Raw genomic sequence first — 21,080 nt, 5'->3', positions numbered from 1 at the left:
CAAAGTATTAGTATTGTATATGAGCAATTCTGCAGCCAGACAATGTCTTGAGAGGTCAGATGATGAGAAAGCTTGAAAGTCATAAATATGGGAATCTATCCAATCCCTACCTCAGATGGATTTAATATCTCGATAAGTAGGTAACAACCGACGCTTTGACTTGGTAACTAGTGTATGAAGTGTGCTCTGGGCTTTGTTAGACCTTGTTCTTCCCTCTTCAGGTTACTTGGATCAGGGCATCCTGATCAGGGACGTCGCTCAGCTGAGGAAGCGTTACCTGCACTCTACAACTTTCTTCAGGGACCTGGTTTCCCTGCTGCCGACCGACTTTCTCTACTTTGTCTTCGGCATCCATGCTCCGCTGGTGAGGATCAACCGACTTCTCCGTATTCCACGACTCAACGAGGCCCTGGATCGCATGGAGACGAGAACCTCCTACCCCAACACCTTCCGCATCTCCAAGCTCATGATCTACATCTTTGTGTTGATCCACTGGAATGCCTGCCTCTACTTTGCACTGTCCAGCTACATCGGCTTCGGAAGTGATCGTTGGGTGTACCCCAACATGACCGACCCAGCGTTTGCCTCCATGCGTCGTCAGTACTTCTACTGCTTCTGGTTCTCAGCCCAGATTTTCACCACAGTGGGAGACACCCCGCTGCCCAAAAGGGAAGAAGAGTACTTGTTTATGATTGCAGACCTGCTCATTGCCGTGCTGGTGTTTGCATCGATTGTTGGCAATGTTGGCAATGTCATCACAAGCCTCAGGGACCGGGATAATGTCTTCTTCCCTAACCATGAGCTGGTAAGTTGGAAGATTCTTATTCCTGACATTTTCCTGACATTGATACAATCTTGACACCCATTGGCTACTGGTCTTATGAATGTCGAGTCTCTGAGAGAAAGGAGTAGCTATAGGTTTTATGGGCCAAGACTTCGTTTTACGTGAGTTGCTTGTTGTTTACAGTCTGATTAGCAACTTGCGATGCGAGAATGTTGGAGGTGAGCCAATGCGCAACTTTGCTCTCCACACAAACTGTTAATCTGCATTCGATCAACGGCGGTTTGGTCAATGCCCTCGGCGGTTGATACTAATGCGCCGCACCTTCAACTAACACCTGCATCATGATTAGACGCTCAGAGCAAAAGAGAGAGCTATAGTCCACACAGAGTGAAGGGTGGGAGGAAGGTTTTTGTATAAAGGGCCGCAGTTTGTGTCCCATATGAAACTAAAAGCTTTTTTTTAGTCACCCGAGGTGTTAGTAACTCTGTAATGACTACCACCCTCTTTTTGCTAAACCTATGGGTTTGTTGCCTTAAACCTAAATACCGGTGAAGACAGAAGTTTGCTTTTAAAACACACTATGCATTTATCTTGTGGAAACTGACACCTCATCCCGGAGACGCCCAGAACTGATGCTAGAGGGGTACCTATAGTGTCATGCTTGGAAGCTTTGGGCCACTGACCAAGTGTGTAATTTGATAAGTTGGGAATGAGAATATGCTGCAAAATCATGTCCCATTACCGAAAGATTTCATGTGAATGCACAATCTGTTAATAGAGACATGGTACCACACAAGCAAAGCAGTGGCAGATTGCGTCATGCTTAATTGCATCATTTGGCTAGAAGCAAATGCTATTTGTTGTACAGAAAATGAGGCGCTTCTTTTCCTCTCTCAGGTTAAGGCCTACCTGCGTAGCCATCACATTAGCAAGGAGCTTCGACAGCGCATCGACAGCTGGTACCAGCATCTCCACATCAACAAAAAGATCATGCGAGAGAATGAAATCCTGCAGCAGCTGCCCGTTCACCTGAGGACAGAGATCGCCGTCAGCGTCCACCTGCCCACGCTCTCCAAAGTCACCATCTTCCAGAGCTGTGAGAAAAGTCTGCTGGAGGAGCTGGTGCTTAAACTAACGCCACAGGTCAGGTGGGACAGGGGGGGGGGGGGGGGGGGGGGGGGGGGGGTTCTACTCCTGGGTTCATGGGATGCATCAGAAATGCCTCCAGAGAAGAATCGTTCAAGGATGAAGAGGTTTCTCATGCCTTTTGTCTCGCAGGTGTTCAGCCCGGGCGAGTACGTCTGCAGGAAGGGAGACGTGGGCCATGAAATGTACATCATCAGAGAGGGAAAACTTGCAGTTGTAGCAGATGACGGGGTCACCGAGTTTGCTGTGCTGGGTGAATCCAATTTCTTTGGAGAAATCAGCATCCTCAATATCAAAGGTAAGTCGAGTGTCAAGTAATTTGCGCATGGTGATGCGACATTTATTATTACATGTAAGTGAGGGGGGATGGGCCAATTCTTGGCACAGTACAAAGCATTTATGAAGGGGAAAAAAGAGTCAACCATGCAAACAGGTAGAATGCTAGACTTTATGCTTTAAGCAGATAATCATGATTTGGTGCCAAGAGAGGACTTTGCTATTGCATTTGGCTCCGTACTTATGAAGTGAAGGATCCATCAATCAAGAAGGAAGCTATTGATGTGGTGATTGGTCACAATTTGGTTTATAATTGAGTGAAAGCTCAAATGTAAGGTAATGGGGTGATCCTGTATATGAACATAACGAAAGGAACAGACTTGAGAGACACACCTGTAAAGATATTAGTGACTTTCTCATTTCAAGCAGCAACAAGATAGTTTCCCTTCTGGTCTTTTGAACTCTGAAACCGGCCTCCTTTAGATAATCCCTTGTTTTAATTTTTAAAAAGAATCTCACTGAAGTTTAAAGACACCACGTGTTTCCTTTTTAGGGAACAAGTCAGGCAATCGCCGCACTGCCAACATCCGCAGCATCGGCTACTCTGACTTGTTCAGCTTATCCAAAGAAGACTTGACGGACGTGTTGTCCGAGTTCCCTGCAGCCAAACGTCACCTGGAGGAGAAAGGCCGACAGATCCTCACCAAGATGGGCATATTGGAGGAGAGCGGGGAGCAAGAGGAAGGGGAGGCCGAGAAAGTCGAAACCAAGATAGGCAGACTGGAGAGAAAACTGGAAATCCTGCAAACCAAACTAGCTCGACTTATGTCGGAATTAGAGTCGAGCCACTGCAAGATGCAGGCCAGGGTGGAGCAGCTGGAGTGGGAGGTGGCAGCCATAGAGCCCCAGCTGCCAGAAGACGGGGGAGGAGAACGAGAAAAGGGGAGAAGTGAAGGGGTGGGAGGGGAGGTCGGATGGGAGCGGGAAGAGGCAGAGGGGGAGGCAGATGAGGGTTCGGATGCAGAGGGGAAAAAACAGGGACAGGGAGAGGATGCTGATGTAAGCAAAGAGGGCGATGGAGAGAGCACTAAAAGTACAAAAGGGGACGTTGAAACGATGGTGGAGGGAGATAAATGTGGGATGAAAGACCCGGATGATCGGGAAAAGAACAAAGAAGAGGACGCAGAGAAAAACAGAGAGAAAGGAGATGACAGACCCGGGAAAGGAGATGGGTCTGAGATTGCACATGAAGATGAGAAAGAAGAGGAAAGTGGCGAGAGAGAATCGGAAGAGGGCAGAGAAAAGGTTGAAGAAGACTCAGAATTAGTAAAGATGGGGCAGAAAGATGAAGGGCAGAACAAATAAGGAATTAAAAACTAAATAAATTAAGAAAAAAAAAGAATTAGGTTTTTTTGTGGGTATTTGTTTGTTTTATTTTAATAACAATCTTGAAGATCTTAACGTTTCATTGATATACTGCAATACAACTTTGTACCCCTGGATGGCAGCATTGTACCCCCCAAAGATGTGTATGGTATCGTCCAAAACTGTTGAAACTACATGGTAGATTAGAATTTTTCACTCATTTCTTTTTTCTTTTCTTTTTTAATTCAATGAAGGAACTATAGCTTTTAGACCATCTTGGAGTACTAAACCTTTCTCTGAAAATACCGTAATTCATTTATTCAAATTGCAGGCACCTTCGAGGTTATAGTTGTACATTATTTTCACCACCGTGCAAAGAAAACGAAAATGATGTATTCATAATTCGATTCCCATGATAATACCGAAGTCACCCATATTCCCTGCAGGGTTATTGTTTTGAGACTTTCTATCTTAATTATGTTTCAGATATGTTATAATCCTGGTCATATAAATAAAGTATATGATGATGACTGTTGTTTTTTTAATTATCTAACTTTTTTTTAAATTATCTACTTTTTTATAGTACATTTTACTGTCAATACATCGGCATAACTAACGGAGAACGTGTGTATTGTGGTATCTACCGTTCCCTATCGAAACACCTGTAATGGGTGCCATGAAAAAGCACAGGTCGCTCCTTTAATGACGCAGAGTTGACGTACTTCCCGGAAGTGCAGCGGGGACACAGGCCCCATCGATTCAACACAACTGCACACATAAGCATTTGTTAATAATAAAGCTCGGTTTGTACATAATTTCCCATGGAGTACTACCGCTAACACACATGGAGTGTCAAGAGGAAAAGCCGATCATCTATACTATGGAAAACAAGCCGATTGTGACATGTGAGTGTTTATGAAACAAAAGGAGACGTCCAGTCTTATTTTCTTTCTGGTCTTGACAGTTAGCCAGTTAGCTTTACCCAGTAGCTCGCTTCAGCCAAGCTAGCCGCTACTAACCAGCTGGAAGGCTCTCCTGTGTGTTGCGAAGTGTGCTTTAATGTCTCATAGTCGGGTTTTTTAATAGTTGCATACCTCCATAACCACAACACCGTCGGCCATAAATGTCCACATGGGGAAACGGCAGCTCTCTCCCGGCTAGCTCGCAGCTACACTGATTAAACAGGCCCCGGCTAACGATGTAACGTCACGGCTAGTTTGCTGCAGTTTTGGGGAACATCCCAGCTCGCTCCCCGGTTAGCAGCTCTGACAGCAGTTCGCCACATGACGTGTGGGCAGCTGGGGGGGGGGGGGGGGCAGCTCGCCATTCATAAATCCTCAGAGAGGCTTCTTGGAGGGGTTATTTTTAGGAGCCGACTCTGGTGGTGGGAGCCAGGCTTATTTTTACACCGCAGGCTGCTTCCATGTTTAGCACCGTGCGGTCCAGGTAACCTCCCCCCGAGGGTTAGCAAGTGTCCTCGCTCAGGTGCATACTTTTTTTGATTAAAAACATGTTTTTGCATCGCTGATTAGATTAAGAAATGAGTCATTTATCCCATAATGACTTCCACCTGCACTTTGTATGGTGTCCAATGTACAATGATGCAGAATTCAGGCCGTTTCTGGGCACAAGTTGTATTCAAGTTGCCCAATTTATTTGCTCAATGAATGGTGAAGTTGCCATATCGTGGTGGGTACTCTTGTTTTGGAATTTAGAAGATGAGTCCTTTTTAAAAAGTTTACCGGCGTACAGTAATACTAATAAGTAAGATGTGTAAAGCAATACAATAACATCAATCAGCAAGGTTATTTTCTTTCCAACAGAGGCCTGTCCCTGCACGTCCTGGTCATTGTTGCATGAATTAGTGCAACACTGATAAACATTGGACACTTGCATGTCAGAATATTCTAAGAAATGTGTTTTATATTCTCATCAGAAGTTGATTTGAATCAACTTCAGACTGTACGTGTCACTCAAAAATGAGCATGTCACAAAACTCCCGATTTGCAGACTGAATAAAAAAGGCCTGCATCTAAGTTTTTAAATGTGTAACTTGCCAGACGAGCCGTGTTTGTACTCTCACCATAACTTGAGGCTTTGTGCATGATCGACTCGCCCGTGGTCACAGGGGTTGGACTGGTGTTTGCCCTGCAGGGACGCATCTGATAAGAGTTTTTCATAGACCCTGTGAACATTCAAAGGTCGGCTCTGTTCGGAAACGATGGGAAGATTTGATCCCCGGAACACAACACCGACGCGTTAACACCCTCACCGGATCACGCTGAAATGACTTTTAGGAAAGAGGGCCACGGTACGACTGTACATGCAAATGACTTGTGTCATGTGATGCAATAGTTTTCTTATTTGCCACGCAGCAAATCTCCACACATGCAGGGGCAGCAAAGGGATACTGGATTCAACTCACTGTGAGATCCAGCCTAAGCACAGGGTGAATGATGGACGAGTAATCTTGTGTTTATTTCTTGTGGGGTATTTATTAAAAGGGCTTTTCACGTGGTTCCGGTTCCAGTGTAGCTGCAACAATTCCCTCGCATGTCAACTGTTTAGCAAAACGCACACCGCTACCATGGATGACGGTATTTTTCTTGTTGTTGGTGACATTGAAGTCATTTTGTTGTTGAGCTGGGGCTGGGGATCCTCCCACTGGTGAGGGTTCTGGTCCACCGACTTGGTTTAGGATTTCGGTAAAAAAAATACAATATACCCCCCCCCCCCCATCTGGGCTTTTTTGTTAGGGGTCTTAAAGAGACAGGCGCTAAAACAGAGCATTTTAGACGGAGGGTGATTACAGATATATTCCGAAAGGCAGGATGAGAAAATGAATGTTTTTGTGAACATTGAAGCACGTAAATATTTTCTAGGAGAAACCCAAAACAACAGCTTGAACATGAGCATGATGTGTCCCCTTTTTTTAAAAGCACTCGTTGTTTCTGTTAAAAAAAATGCTTGTCTTTTCCAATTGGACCGGCCGATGTGGTTCATGTTGTTGCAAGGACTCCACGTAGGACCGCCTCCGCCTCTGTGCGCTCTATGGCACGGTGGTGACAAAGGCGACATAGTATTTCATTCACACACAAACGTAGGCTTTACCATATGTGAAGGTTACATAGACGAGACGCCATATCGTTCTCATTCGTGGACGTCTGGTTGGATGTGTTCATCTGTGTGTTTTTATGCCTTTTTCTGGAATGGAGTGGTTGAAAGGATACGGACTCCACAGGCATCAGCTGTTTGTGGCGTAACTGTCCAATGAGCAGGCTGCGACACGGATGCACTCCACAATACCGTTCTTCCCGTAGTAACTTACAGGCTCACTGTCTTTGTCATTTAGTTCTTCAATGTTCACTTTTCAGGAAGTCAAGTGTTCATTTTAGGCAACGTGCCCTTTTCACGTTTTCTTTGGGGGGGGGGGGGGGGTTTATTCTTTGTTTTTACATTAGTATGATTGCATCTAATTACGTGCTAAGCATATTTCGGCCGAAATATCCTCCTGTGTTCTTTTACAACGACACCTTGAGTATTCGAGATTGTACTTTTATACACGTATTTTTGTCCCCCCTTGTTATTTTTTTAAAGCTCTCTGACTTTTTCATTCCTGGCCTAACTTTGACATTTTCTCTGCCTCGTCACAGGTGCTGGAGACCAGGGCTTGTTCACGTCTCTTTACACGTCATTGGCCCAACAACTTCCCAGGGAGCCAATGGAGTGGAGGAGGTGAGTGCTGCCCTTGGTGAATGCATGCTGATTTAACATCATCACAGCAAACACGCCTTACACACTCACAGTGATGAACATGAAGCAGTGAGGGCATGAATAGTAGTTGATCAACTGTTTGGAGAAGGAGAGGATAGAGTAGTGACGAGTGGTGGTGTGCCAGGTCAGAGGCTCACTCCCTTTACTACCTCTTTACTTTATGAGACGTATAACTGGGAGTGCTTGAGCTTTTAATGACGTTTTGACAATGTGTGCTGGTGTTTAATGCATCCAGACGCTGCTGTGTACGACATCAGAAGGCTTTCTCTGATGGCTGAAGGGAAATAGCCTGACCTTGAACTTGAAGTGTGTGCGTGTGGACTGTTCTCCGAGCTTGTCCTTGCTTTGTTGACGTAGCCGGGCCTGCCGTTGTTGCTTTTAGTACACGCTAGTGCATGTCGAACGCGCCCTACCGGTTGGCTCTCACACGGCGGTCACAGCTGACAGACGGCGTTCCGACCGCCAGCGCTGTACAGTCGTTTGCACTGTTGGCCGGCTCACCGTCGACATGTGGAGAGGCGATGGAAATGCTCCCTCTTATCTGGCACCTTGGAAGTGTTGGTTTTTAAAAGCTTTTCTGTATAGATATTCCCTTTTTTAAAGTTATTAAGATGAGTGTCAGAGTTTCCATAAGCGACATCCTTGTGTTGGCATGTGTATAGAAGGAGTTTCTGTTGGGAAGGTTACAGGGAAAGATGGAACATATGGATACTTTACATCCTAGCTTTATTATTATTATTGTTGTGATTATTATCATTGTATTTATGTAATTATTATTGTTTTTATTTTTGTTATTTGTTGTTTGAAAAGAAAAGGTATTAGTCAGTAGACCATAAACTGGGTTTTCCTTTGTTTCCACTTTATCTGGCGTGGGTTGTCCAGAGATACGGGCCATATACTTATGTTTGTCACAGGGCCAGTAAAGAATAATATTCATCATCGCAAGCAGCGTATAGTTAACCCTGTAAAACTCTGCTCTCTGTTCCACGCAGGACATACGGCCGCGCACCAAAAATGATCCACCTCGAGGCCAACTTCGTCCAGTTTAAAGAGGAGCTCCTTCCCAAGGAGGGCAACAAGGCTCTCCTCACCTTCCCCTTCCTCCACATCTACTGGACCGACTGCTGTGTGAGTAGCTTGAAACACACACACACACACACACACACACACACACCCTTAGCACAACAATCTCGATCATCCAGTCGCTCTGTAATTTATTTAACATGTCTGGGAAAAAATAATTATTACGTTGTGCAATATCAGACGGATACAAGCTGGGGTCTTGTTTTAAAATTCCCTTCAGACAAACATCCTGTCCCAGTGAGACAATAAAGGACTGCTCTGATCAAATCTACTCACTCGGGACACACAGTGCAGACGAGCTGTCTGCTAGAAGGCCAATGAGGGACATGCGGCTCCGGTGAGAGTTTGGATGTGTTGCGGTCATCTCGCATGACTCTAAAGACGCATCATAAAGAACAGTTTTATTGCGTGGTCAGTGACAGCGGAGAGCGACGGCGCCAACGCAGGTCTGCTTTTTAATGCCGCGGGCGCGGTCACATGAAGATCACGCGGCTTCTTGGCGGAGCTTTGTCCCTCCGCTGTGTGCTCCAGAGGATAGGGAGCATCTGCACTCTGAGAATAGACGAGTACCTGCTGGCCGGGCAAAGAAAACAATATTAAAATGGGTCACAGACCGCTCCGTGTGCAAGATGTCACAGAGTGAGAATTTTAAATATGCAAGGGATTAAGATAATTTTTGGCATAACTCCCATGTCTATAAAAGGTGGACATGCACACACAGGGCTTTCCACAAGGATATGGGGGGAAAGTAGGCCTGTTTCTTTGACAACGTTGCCTGTTTTAGTGCTTGCAGTGCCCTCTTAGAGATGGTTCTGCTTGGTGTGGGGGGGAGGGGGGCGCAGCAGCCGCCATCCTTAGGCTATCATCGTTTTTAAAGCAGAGGCTGTAACATGTGCACACACAGCGAATCGCGACTTAAATCCAAACAGTTTTTACATGACAACATGATGTAACTCTGTTATAGAGTCTTGTTGAACTCTATCTGTGAACCTGTTTCCAGATAATGTTGCACTGCGTTGATCGTTTGTAGAAGCCTGCAGCCCCAAACTGCACCAGCTCTTCAGGAAAAGCAGATGAGAGAAGAACATGACGGGAAACAGGAAGCCGCTGCTGCTGACTGAGCAGCTGGGTAGTTTAAGGCAGTGTTGTCATCGGCGCGTGACTCATGACATTTCCTCAGGACTATGCCTAAAGTGTGGGAGTAGAGTGAGCCTGTATGTGTGTAGCAGTCGGAACGCAGTAACACTTTGAGACTGAAACAACTCTTGTTTTGCAAGGTTTAAAATGGAAAAACTGCTTAATTTATGTACAGACAACAATAAAAAAACACCCACACGCATACTTCCCCAAAAGTGATCCTACAAACTGTCACTACACGTCCACTTCCAAAACAAGTGACAATGAGTGCGACACATCGGCGCTACCGAATCCCCATCACCGGCGTTCAGTAGCTCACAAGTTCAGCCATTTAAAAAAACCAGGAACTTGTTGGCCAGCATTCTTTTTGTCGTCTTCTGAAACATCCTCTTTGTGTGCAGGTCCACTTAAAGGAGAAGTAACCTCTACCTTTTCTTTTCTGTGGTCGTTCAATCGGTTGTTACACGACATGCATCTGCAGAGTGACATTGTCATGTTCGCCATCCTCCCGCTTTATTCTCTATTTGACCAATCGTTTATGGCTCTGCTCCGTCGTAGGACACGGAGGCGTACAAGAGCGCGGTGAAGGAGGACATGACGCGCTGGCAGAGCAGCCTGCGGACTCACGGCTCCGCAGACTGGGTCATCATCGTCGTGGAGACCAACGATACCAAGAAGAAGAACAAGACCAACATCCTGCCGCGGTCGTCTATCGTGGACAAAATCCGCAGCGATTTTTGCAACAAGCAGAACGACAGGTGAGGACATTGCTACCTGTAAATAACAACAACAACAACAACCCTTACGGCTTCCCTTTCCATGCGTTCTCACAGCGGGCAACGTGATTAATACCCAGTGAAGAAACCGCATTGATTTTGAGTATGTAACGCTTATTGCCCCTCCTTTTTCTTTTACGCAGGTGTGTGGTGCTGTCGGATCCTCTGAAGGACTCGTCCCGGTCTCAGGAATCCTGGAATTCGCTGCTGCTCAAGCTGCGGACCCTCCTCCTCATGTCCTTCACCAAGAACCTGGGGCGCTTTGAAGACGACATGCGCACGCTCCGAGAGAAGCGCACGCAGCCCGGCTGGAGCTTCTGTGAATACTTCATGGTCCAGGTGCATAGAAAGAAAACCAAATGATTATTTATATATATATATATATATATATATATATATATATATATATATATATATATATATATATATATATATATATATATATATATCTCTGTTAATTAGCTGTTTGTGCATATTTAGATGTAAATAGTTTCACTGAACCAACATCGCAGTGCTCAGTGGGGCTACCGGTTGAGATTGAAAATTCAAAAAGTTATCTCCCAGCTAGGTGACAACATTGACACCATTCTGCTCTCTAGACCCAGGTCGTAATGCTGGGCCACCTGCAGATAAGGGAGGCGCAGGAGAACCAGAACCAGGAGTGCGCGTAGCAGACTGTCAGACCCCCTAGTGCAGTTAAATGAGAGGTTTTCTAAAGAGTGGTGCTCGGAAACACGCTTTCATCTCGAGGAACCGCCACAATCAACACAACATGTATAAGTGTCCCACTTTAACTGTGTATTGTGTGTGTGTGTGTGTGTGCAGGAGGAGTTGGCCTTTGTATTCGAGATGCTGCAGCAGTTTGAAGATGCCTTGGTCCAGTACGATGAGCTCGACGCTCTTTTTACCCAATATGTCCTTAACTTCGGAGCTGGAGGTGAGTTTTCCGGCTCCAGCATGGGCTTCTCAAGTGAAACAAACTGCCATGCACTTTCTGTTCCCGGGGTCAGGGTCTGACGAGTCTACTCTCCATCCACAGACACGGCCAACTGGCTCGGATCGTTCTGCGCCCCGGTGCGCAGCTGGAGCGGCTTGCTGCTTCGGAGGCCCATCGACATGGAGAAGAGGGACGGGATCCAGCGCGGGGAGGCCAGCCTGCTGGATCTACGGAGCTACCTGTTCTCCCGCCAGTGCACCTTGCTCATCTTCCTCCTGAGGCCCTGGGAGGTCACCCAGCGGGCCCTGGAGCTGCTGCACAACTGTGTGCAGGAGCTGCGGCTGCTGGAGGTAAACACAGGGTTGAGGAGAGCTCACTAGAGGTCAGGAGTTGCACAAATAGTTGGGAACCATCATTATCCACTCTGTGTTGGATGGACAACGAAGCTGCACCGAAGGCCTGAAACGGACTGATCGTAACACTGTACGTTGTTGTGCAGGTGTCGGTGCTGGAGGGGGCGCTGGACTGCTGGGTGTTCCTCAGCTGCTTGGAGGTTCTGCACAGGATCGAGGGCTGCTGTGATCCGGCCCAGTTGGCTGCAAACTGCTCCCACACCGTCGGTCTGTGGGCCTACGCGACCGACAAGGTAAATAAACACATCGAATCCTGTAGCTCTGGCTTTGATGGGTAGATGGGGGTGTCTAGAGACGAAGAGTGCTTCCATGTTAATGCGATAGCGAACAGCCAATGAGGCGACTGTGGCTCAGTGGTGAGCAGGGTCGTCTTTCAATTAGAGGATCAGCGGTTCGATCCCCGGCTCCGCTAGCCCATGTCGATGTGTCCTTGGGCAAGAAAGACACTTGGCCCCAAAATTGCTCCCGTCTCTCTGAATGTGTGTGAAATAGTCCCGATGGGAAGGTGGCACCTCGCATGGTAGCTCCTCCCATCAGTGTATGAATGGGTGAATGATGTCATGAAGTGTTAACGCGCTTTGAGTGGTCGGAAGGCTAGAAATAATGTAATGTAATGTTCTCGGATTTAATCCTTTTTCCTCTCTGCCTCCTCCAGCTGAAGTCCCTGGGGGAGCTCTGCGGCCTGGTGTCGGAGAAGGGGCCCACATCCGAGGACCTGAACAGGACTGTGGATCTGCTGGCCGGACTTGGGGACGAGAGGCCCGAGACTGGTGAGACTTCAGACTTCAGCTGTGTAGAATTCGCATTTTATTTGTACTTTCATTTTCAAGTCCTGCTGGGTAACAATGAGTGGATTGCAGGTTTATATATTTTTTATTTATATATATATATATATATATATATATATATATATATATATATATATATATATATTATTAAGAAAATCCCAAGTCCTCCCATCAACACATGGATTGTGATTTATGGCACGCCGAGCTAACAGTCTGGCATCTTTGAGCCACGTGTGGTCGTCTGTTGCCAGCAGCTCTTGTAATTTGTTGACGACGTCCACTTCTTATAAGCAGTCTGTGCGCAGCTTTGAACAGCAGCCACGAAGCGTCTTCAGTCCTTTTTCTGTCAGCTTTGTGTGTTATATATAACACCTCGGGGTTGGGATTTCCCTCTCGCTGATACAAAGTGTGAGCTCGTTCGGTCGTACGTGTTGATTAGGACGTAATGAAGAATCCCGTCTGAAAGACAATAAATATACAGTCCGTGTTTTGTTTTTTTAATTTCCTGTCGTCTTCCTCCACAGTCAGCAGTTTGCAGAGCCCTTACAAAAAGCTGAAGGAAGCCTTGTCGTCTGTGGAAGCTTTTGAAAGACACTATCTGGTAAGTCCATTTACTTGCCACAGCCTGGTGTTGTATTTCAGCAGTTGGCAAAGCATGAAGTTGCCACAAATTTCCCAGAATTTCTGTTTCAAAACTTCAAGCAATTTAAAAATTTTTTTTTTTAAATGATGATGTAATTTCCTGGAAACCTCAGTGGAAACAGTTGTTTATCTTTCGACTCTTCCCACTCTCCCTCCTCCGCCTCGTTGGCCGCCTCTTGCATCAGGAACTCTCTCATGCTGCCATGGAGATGTACAGGGCCATCGGCCGGCTGAGGTCCGCCCGACTGGTGGGGAAGAGCCTCGCCGAGTTCTACATGTAAGGAAACACACACGGCTCTCAGAATGACACGGGGTGTTTCCCGTTCCTGTGGCTGATTAGGCCTCTTCTCCAGAACTGTCAATCAGCCGCTGCCGGTAAACACCCACACACTCCGGAAGAGGAGGTCCAATCAGGCAGAATAAATGAAAAATGCGATGGGTGTGAAGGAGATTTAAAATACATATGATGCCCTAAACGTGCAGTTCAAAGTCACGTTTCAAACGTATAATCCTCAGGCTTCATGCGGTTTCTTCAAGCTGCAGATTAAAGTGGCTTCAAAGAGTAATTGGAGCCTTAAATCAGAGCAGTGTGTAGCTTTTGTCAGAAAATAATATCAGAAACTCTGTTTTTCTTAAGTGTGTAGTCACAGGATATATTGATTTTATATCCACATACTGAGCGGGTCCTCTTCACAGAGTCCGCTATGCTGCACCGCTGTGACTCTACTGTAGCCCAGAGAGGACATACCGAGGACGTGTGTTCACGCCAGCCATTGTTCTCCTACACGCTCGGGACATAAGTTTACGTTGGTTGCAAACCTCAAGCTTACCACTAGATGGCGCCACATCCTCGCCACATCGGGCCCCATGAGGTCCTCCAGCTAATGGGGGAGAACAAACCAAGTGAACTGGGCCTCTGCTAAAGGCCGCGTGATGATGTCATTGTTTCTAAATACAGATCGTAACATCACCTGACGCTAAACATCAACCAATAGCAGATGGATAGTTCATCACCCTGTTTTCACAGTAGACGCCAGCCTTGAAATATATTTTGAGTAGCAATGTAATACCTCTACCATTAATAAGAAAGATCGTGACAGTCCAGTCTCATGCTGTAAGTACATGAATTATACAGATAATTTAAAGTTGATTTCACTTATAAGTAGCATTTAACATGTTTATAGACAAGCACACGCAATATCATTCTGCAGATATATCATTAGAAAACGTGTGTGTGTGTGTGTGTGTGTGTGTGTGTGTGTGTGTGTGTGTGTGTGTGTGTGTGTGTGTGTGTGTGTGTGTGTGTGTGTGTGTGTGTGTGTGTGTGTGTGTGTGTGTGTGTGTGTGTGTGTGTGTGTGTGTGTGTGTGTGTGTGTGTGTGTGTGTGTGTGTGTGTGTGTGTGTGTGTGTGTGTGTGTGTGTGTGTGTGTGTGTGTGTGTGTGTGTGTGTGTGTGTGTGTGTGTGTGTGTGTGTGTGTGTGTGTGTGTGTGTGTGTGTGTGTGTGTGTGTGTGTGTGTGTGTGTGTGTGTGTGTGTGTGTGTGTGTTAATAGGAGGAAGGGGGACCCCGAGCGGGCAGAAACCTTCTTACAGGAAGCTCTGAAGTCGTACACATCGGAGGGATGGAGCCTCCCTGTCACCCACACCAGGAAACAGATCGCCGAGTGTCAGAAGCTGCTGGGCAGAACTGAAGAGTATCCTTCCAAACAAAGAGGTTGTAAGAGTTGTTGTTGCCAACAAGAACGGGCAGATATGCCACCCGTTAGAGCGGTGCCAAAGCTGTACGTAGCGATTGCTTTGCCTTGACAAGCCACCACAGCTACTTGCAAACCAGCGCCTTGCTGGCTGGTGATGTGAATCTGACCACGGAGGAGAGGAAGCACTTTTGTCAAGAGATTCTGACCTTTGCCGGCAAGTCTGAGGATCAGTGTAAGTGATCCCGCTCAGTACAGCGCAACACCTTAACGGGATTGTATTGTGACGCTCAGCACTAGAGCAACGATACCTACATGTTCCAGTGGTGAATGTGACTTAACAGCGGTTTAAAAACATCCAAAGTATTTCCCTGGTTGTCGTGCACTGTGAAACGGTGTGCTTCGTCAACACCTGCTCGTGTTTTCTTCCTCCCCAGCCCCCAAAGCGACCCTCAGCATGGCCGTTTTCGCCCAGCTCACGCGTCTCCAGTTCCGTCCGGCCACCGCGTCGGTGCACTCCGGGGCCGTCCTGCAGGCGGAGCTCACCCTGCGGTGTCTGATGCCCGTGTCGGTGCACATCCAGCAGCTGGCTGTCAGCGTTCACTTCGACCTGGAGCGCGCGGGCACCAACGGAAGGTCCAAGGGAGCGCCGAGGCAAACCAACCCGGGCACGGTGGAGTTCAGCCAGGCCCACCCGTCGGCGGGTCCCGCGTCGTCCTCGGCGGCCGGACCCCCGCTGGAACTCGACGAGATCGAGGACCGGAGCCCTACGGACAATTCCCTCAACTCCACGGGAGTGGTGTGCAAAAACACTCACCTGGTCATGCGTTGCCACGACAGCGCCTCGCCGCCAGACACGCCCAACTGCGTCAGCCCTCCCTCCGTTACCGTGAAGGATGACGGGCAGATGCTGAAAGTGCAGGATGTGACGTTGGAGCCCGGGAATAACAGCATCGTATTCACAGCACCGGTAGGAGACACTTTGCTGATTTGCTGCTGTGTGACCTTTTGGTCTCACACACACACACACACACGCACACACAAATCTTTGATAACACTTCTTGTTCTCTTCCTCCCCACCTTTTAATCCGTCCCTCTGGCTTCTCTGCAGAGCGGACAGCCGGGTACCTACACGCTGCGTCAGCTGTACGCCACCGTGGGTCAGGTGCAGTTTGTACTGCCTCATATCTACCCATCGGTCCAGTATGAAGTCTATTCTCAGGAGCCCCAGCTCACTGTGGAGCCTCTCTCAGGTCAGAATATTCAAATGTATTATATATATATGATCTGACCAATCTGAGGTTGTGGTATTGGTTTTTCATTTCATGGATTTCTCTTGACAATTGTCGATCACTTAGAAGCTGCAATTTCTCTTATTGAATAAACAAAAAAGCAGCTGGCTGAGTGTTTGTGGCACTCTGCCAGGGATTTGTGAAAAGTGTTTGGAATCTGATGAGGGGCCCTCTGCTGAAAAAGATTGACAACCTTTGCTGTGTATCATATTTCATTGAACTGTTTCCGTGTGTCATGTATTCGTGCCGGGCTGAATCTCCATCAGCAGTAAATGTGTGTTTTTCTAGTTGAGAGCGCTTCTGAAAGATTTGGCACCAACATCCGCAAACTGATTTAGATTCTGGTGGCCAAAGGTCACTGTGACCTCACAAAACACGTTTTGCCCATAACGCTAATTATAACAATTTCACACTTATGTCTAATAGGAAGAAAAACATTTTCGGACAGAAGCTGCAGCAAGGCATACAACCGGAGAATAAAACCCTTGTGACTGCAGTTCCTACTTCCTTTGTCATGAATTAACTTTAGTATTGGAGGACGTTCAGTACACAAAATTCATGTGTGTGTGTGTGTGTGTGTGTGTGTGTGTGTGCGAGCCGTGCTCACTGTCCCTGTCCCTGTGCTTCCAGAGCCCCTGTTGGCCGGCCTGCCCCAGATGGTGAAGTTCACTCTGCTGACGGGTCACTACGCCGTGAAGAAAGGCGACGCTCTGCAGCTCAGCAACACCGACACCATGCCCGTCCTGCCCTCCGCCAGCTGCACCGCTCGCATCAACAGCCCCGCAGCCGGTCAGTGCCGCTACTTTAGTGAACCGGTGTTCTCTTAAAAACCCAGAGACTGAACCGACCGACCCAAACGCGTCTTTTTAAAAGTTCTCCTTGTGTCCCGCCGCTGTGTTCAGAGTTGGTGGGGGAGAGCTCCCTGTTCATCCAGTCGTCTGAGAAGGTGACCAGCATCAGCCTGCCCGCCACGCCTCCTTACCACACCCTGGAGTTCCACCTGGAGGTCCTGTGCGTCATCCCGCACGGCTGCGACCGGCCCGCCAACGAGCGGCTGACCAACGGGGAGGTCCGCCACCGGCCGCGCAGCTACAGTCACCCTGACACGCCCATGACCGCCATCGACCAGAGGGTGAGAGCCGTTAGAGCGGGGGGGGGGGGGGGGGGGCGCGTTTCTGTTGGTTCTATGATTGCCAATTGTCTAAGAATTATGGATTTATGGATTTAACCGGCAACTATTTTTGATAAACCTTTAATTGTTTGTTATTTCTCAAGCAAAAATGACCAAAACTTTGATATTTTCAGCATTGCTTGGTCTTATTTTATAGTAAAGTGAATATTTTTGAGTTGGGGACTGTCGGTTGGACCAAATAAGACATTTGACTCAAACTAACTGAGTGTTTATTACTGTGTTCTAATGTTTCATGGACTAAACAATGAATCACTTATTTGAGAGAGTATTTTTTCAAAGGAAAAATAGTCATTATAATTCGCCCCAGACGTTTTTTGTCACGGCACTCGAGGTGGTTTGGTGGTAAGGTTTCCATGGTGTCCGTCCACAGATGTCCATCGACTGTCCGTGGTCCATCTACTCCACGCTGCTCGCCCTCACCTTCTACATCCCCTTCAAGACCAAACACACTCTGCTTTCGGCTGGTAACCGGTGAGAACTCCATCAGAAATACCTGCATGTGTCACAACTTGTTTTCCCCGGGAACCTTTAGGAAATGTGCTCTTCTCCGTTAAAATTCTCAACTGAAAGGAGCCTAGAATTTACTTATTTAATATCAACAGCGTTCTCCTCACTCATGCTCAAGCTTTTCTCCCCGACCCCACAGGAAGTACATCCAGGTGTGTGTGCAGAACATGTCGGATGTGAACTTCACGCTGGCAGAGGTGCAGCTGGCGGAGAAGCAGCAAGCAACGCTGGAGCTGCAGTCCCTCAACACTAAAACTCAACAGGTGAGGAATCAACAAAGAATGACAGAAACTAACGAGTAATGATGGGGTAAATAAAGGAAAGATGGTTCTCAGGCCATGTTCACACAAATTCCAAATTGTGTGTGTGTGTGTGTGTGCAGCTTTTGTGCAGCAAGCACAGCGTGTTCTGCTTGTGGGAGGTGAGGTGGAAGGACGACCTGCCCTCCTGCCTCCAGTGCATCTTCTCCGCCAACTTCTCTCCGCCCAAGCAAGACGTCTCGACCTTCAAACCCTTCCACTACCAGTTCCAGCTGGAGAGAGTCACAGTGAGTCCTCTTCAAAACATTCCCAATGGTCCTTTCTCTCTCCCCCCCCCAGAGTTTATTTTTATTTTTTATATATTAGCAATTGTGTTGCCGGTTGCTCAAAGGTCTCGATGTGTTTTGAAACAGACGTTGTACAGCGTGAGAGCCGAGATCTTGCCTCCCGCCAGCGAGCAGCACTGCCGCTCCGGGTTCCTGTGCGGGCTCGAGGTGTGCATCACGCGGCTGACCGAGCCCACCGAGGGAGAGGCGGCAGAGGACAGCAAGACTGACGCCGACGGCCTCAAAACCACCAAACTCATGTATGAAGGTATGTCGGGAGGAGAAGGGCGTGATCATCGGGGCTTCGCTACAAAAAAAGATGCAGAAATGATTAACCGCAGAGGGAGCAGGGGATTACAGTAAAAAAAGGCTTTAATCCAGTAACGTATATTTACAGCAATATAAACATCTTTTACTGTATCACTACTAATGTAATTCAAATGTTCTGTGTCCTGTCCACAGTGGCCGACAGTAGCAGTAACTGGGCGGTGTGCGGGAAGAGTTCGGGGATGGTGTCCATGCCCATGGCGGCGGACGCCACCCACAAGGTGCAGATCGAGGTGATGCCGCTGTTCGCGGGACACCTGCCCTTCCCCAAGATCAAAGTGCTGAAGTACCTGCCTCACACCGCAGCAGTAGCCATTCAACCAGACCCCGGTAAGATATACAAATGAACTACATGCAAACCGCGTTAAACCGACCGTCTCTCGGGCGCCGTGAAGTCCTTCTGCCGACTTGTTGACCTCCTTTTCTTTGTGTCGTGTCCCGTTTGTCGCCGTCCTCAGACAGCTGCGTGGAGAACGACAGCCTCTCCCTGCTGGACAAGGTGCTGGACGACCAGGGCGACACGGCGAGCATCCGCAGCCGGGGCAGCGTGCACTCGGTGGGCAGCGGCGACCAGCAGCAACAGAAGGGCGTGGCCATGCCGCGCCTGGAGCCCTTCGCCGCCGGGCAAGTGTTCAACCACAGCCACACGCAGCAGGTCCTGGTGCTGCCCGCCACCGACGACCACATCATGGAGGTCAACGCCACATGACCCCGGTGGCGAGAGCGCCCGCCCCCTTCTCATAGAACCGAACCCGGGCCCCGTGTGGACTCTGCTGAGCTTTTGCTCCGGGGCGGATCAGGTCCACGAGTCCATGGCGAAGACCGCCGCCGGTTGCCGCCATGGACTCCCCCCTAAGCATGAAACGTTCACGCCACTGGAGACATTATGGACTGGACACGGTGAAGATCTGCTGATAACATTTAAATAAAGATTTCTTCTTTGCCATACTTTGTACATAGCTCATTGGATGGATTTATAGTTTAAATATATATCTATAGAGATATATATCTATATATATATATCTATATAGATATATAGATATATATATGGACTGATCAATCAGATAGGGTGCCCGTCGCGCTCATCAGTCCTGATTGTCCCATGATGCACCAAAGCCCTAGATGTGTGTCTCCGCTCCTGGAGCGCTGTACCTTTGACTGGAGTTCTGTTCCCGCGCCTCTCGGGTAGGCGCCGCTTTTACATTTCAGATGTTTTGCCTTCCACGAATCACATTCAAGTTGCTGAAATATTAGTTAAGTTATAAAAATAAAGAAAACACAAGGCAGGTTACCAAACTGTAATGCTTTGCAGACAGATTCATAATCCTCATTGGCTCTTCTGGGCTGCAGACAATATACAATTTTATATATATATATATATATATACTCCGGTGTATGTTGAAGTAGAATATTAATTCTGGCATCATGCTACGTACCATCAGCTTCTGGCATCATTTTGTATTTTCTTCACAAGATCTGATAATGCATAAACATTTAAAACTAATACCATAACGTTTTGATTTTGAGATTACGATTGATTTGCCTCAGTAATAACCGCATTTTCAGGCAGTTTTTATTCCTTTTTTCTGATTAATTCTAGAAAAACCATGAAACATTTATAAGCAATTTCCTGTCAAGAGTTATTTATTTAGATAATACATTGCAACACCTAAAGAAAAGAAAAATGTACATGACTAATACTACACGCTGTATTCTGAACATCAGTTTGATCACGAGCTTTACAGCAAAGAGAAATATGTTTTTGGACCTGCAGGATGGAAAAGGCTTTTGGTGATTACAGATATGTCTCCACAATTGAATAACTTTATTTATTTTTGAACGAATGTGTGTCCTCTGACTGAAATGCAAACATTCTGAAATGTAAAACCACTGTTTGTGTGTGTGTCTGTGTCTGTGTGGGGCCTGTGCACATTATTGTTTATCTATTGTCTTACACTTACCAGTAGATTGTTCATATACAGCGTGTGTGTATTTATTCTGTGTGTGTGGTGTCCAAACTCTGGGTGTTGGACAAATGAATGAAATGAGTCATTGTTGGATGACCCCCCCCCCCCCCCACTGTCTCTCACTCACACTCGCACACACACACAGTAACTACAGCCTCCTGCTCTTCTTTGACCTACTGTACATACTGATTTGTAAATAATGATTCAAATCTAAATCATCTTTGATTGCCAACTATATTAAAAAAAATCATCGGAACTGACTTGATGTGTGGTGTTTTATAAACGGGGCGTTAGCGAGATCACGTCACAGTTAAGGGGGGGCAGCCCATCTGTCCAGCGGTGCAGCTACAACGTCCTCCTGAGGGCGAGCGGGACCCCTGTCCCCTCTGGTTGGA

The 21,080-nt window shown here is 47.3% G+C and overlaps 2 protein-coding genes across 2 annotated transcripts in view; both read left to right on the top strand.

Annotated features, from left to right (window-relative positions):
- cnga4 (cyclic nucleotide gated channel subunit alpha 4) overlaps positions 1-3,571 on the top strand; it is a 5,923-nt gene extending 2,352 nt beyond the window's left edge. The window contains exons 4-7 of the mRNA XM_034560863.1: positions 222-805; positions 1,682-1,927; positions 2,063-2,228; positions 2,760-3,571. Coding sequence (XP_034416754.1) covers positions 222-805; positions 1,682-1,927; positions 2,063-2,228; positions 2,760-3,571 — 1,808 coding nt within the window. The remainder of the gene's footprint in view (positions 1-221; positions 806-1,681; positions 1,928-2,062; positions 2,229-2,759) is intronic.
- Positions 3,572-4,294: 723 nt separating this feature from the next.
- trappc10 (trafficking protein particle complex 10) lies at positions 4,295-20,945 on the top strand. Its single transcript, XM_034560924.1, has 23 exons — positions 4,295-4,476; positions 7,225-7,306; positions 8,338-8,473; positions 10,124-10,323; positions 10,485-10,680; positions 11,167-11,278; positions 11,381-11,628; positions 11,778-11,924; positions 12,347-12,461; positions 13,004-13,080; positions 13,307-13,398; positions 14,674-14,814; positions 14,940-15,049; positions 15,252-15,784; positions 15,926-16,067; positions 16,737-16,895; positions 17,009-17,238; positions 17,669-17,769; positions 17,945-18,068; positions 18,188-18,352; positions 18,479-18,659; positions 18,854-19,048; positions 19,177-20,945. Exons 1-23 carry the CDS (start codon positions 4,416-4,418, stop codon positions 19,425-19,427), a joined length of 3,798 nt encoding a protein of 1,265 aa, XP_034416815.1. The 5' UTR covers positions 4,295-4,415; the 3' UTR covers positions 19,428-20,945.
- The last annotated feature ends 135 nt before the right edge of the window (positions 20,946-21,080 follow it).

This window comes from Cyclopterus lumpus, chromosome 21, assembly GCF_009769545.1.
Source record: "Cyclopterus lumpus isolate fCycLum1 chromosome 21, fCycLum1.pri, whole genome shotgun sequence".
NCBI classification, from domain to species: Eukaryota; Metazoa; Chordata; class Actinopteri; order Perciformes; family Cyclopteridae; genus Cyclopterus; species Cyclopterus lumpus.
This window is presented reverse-complemented; position numbering and strand designations above follow the sequence as displayed.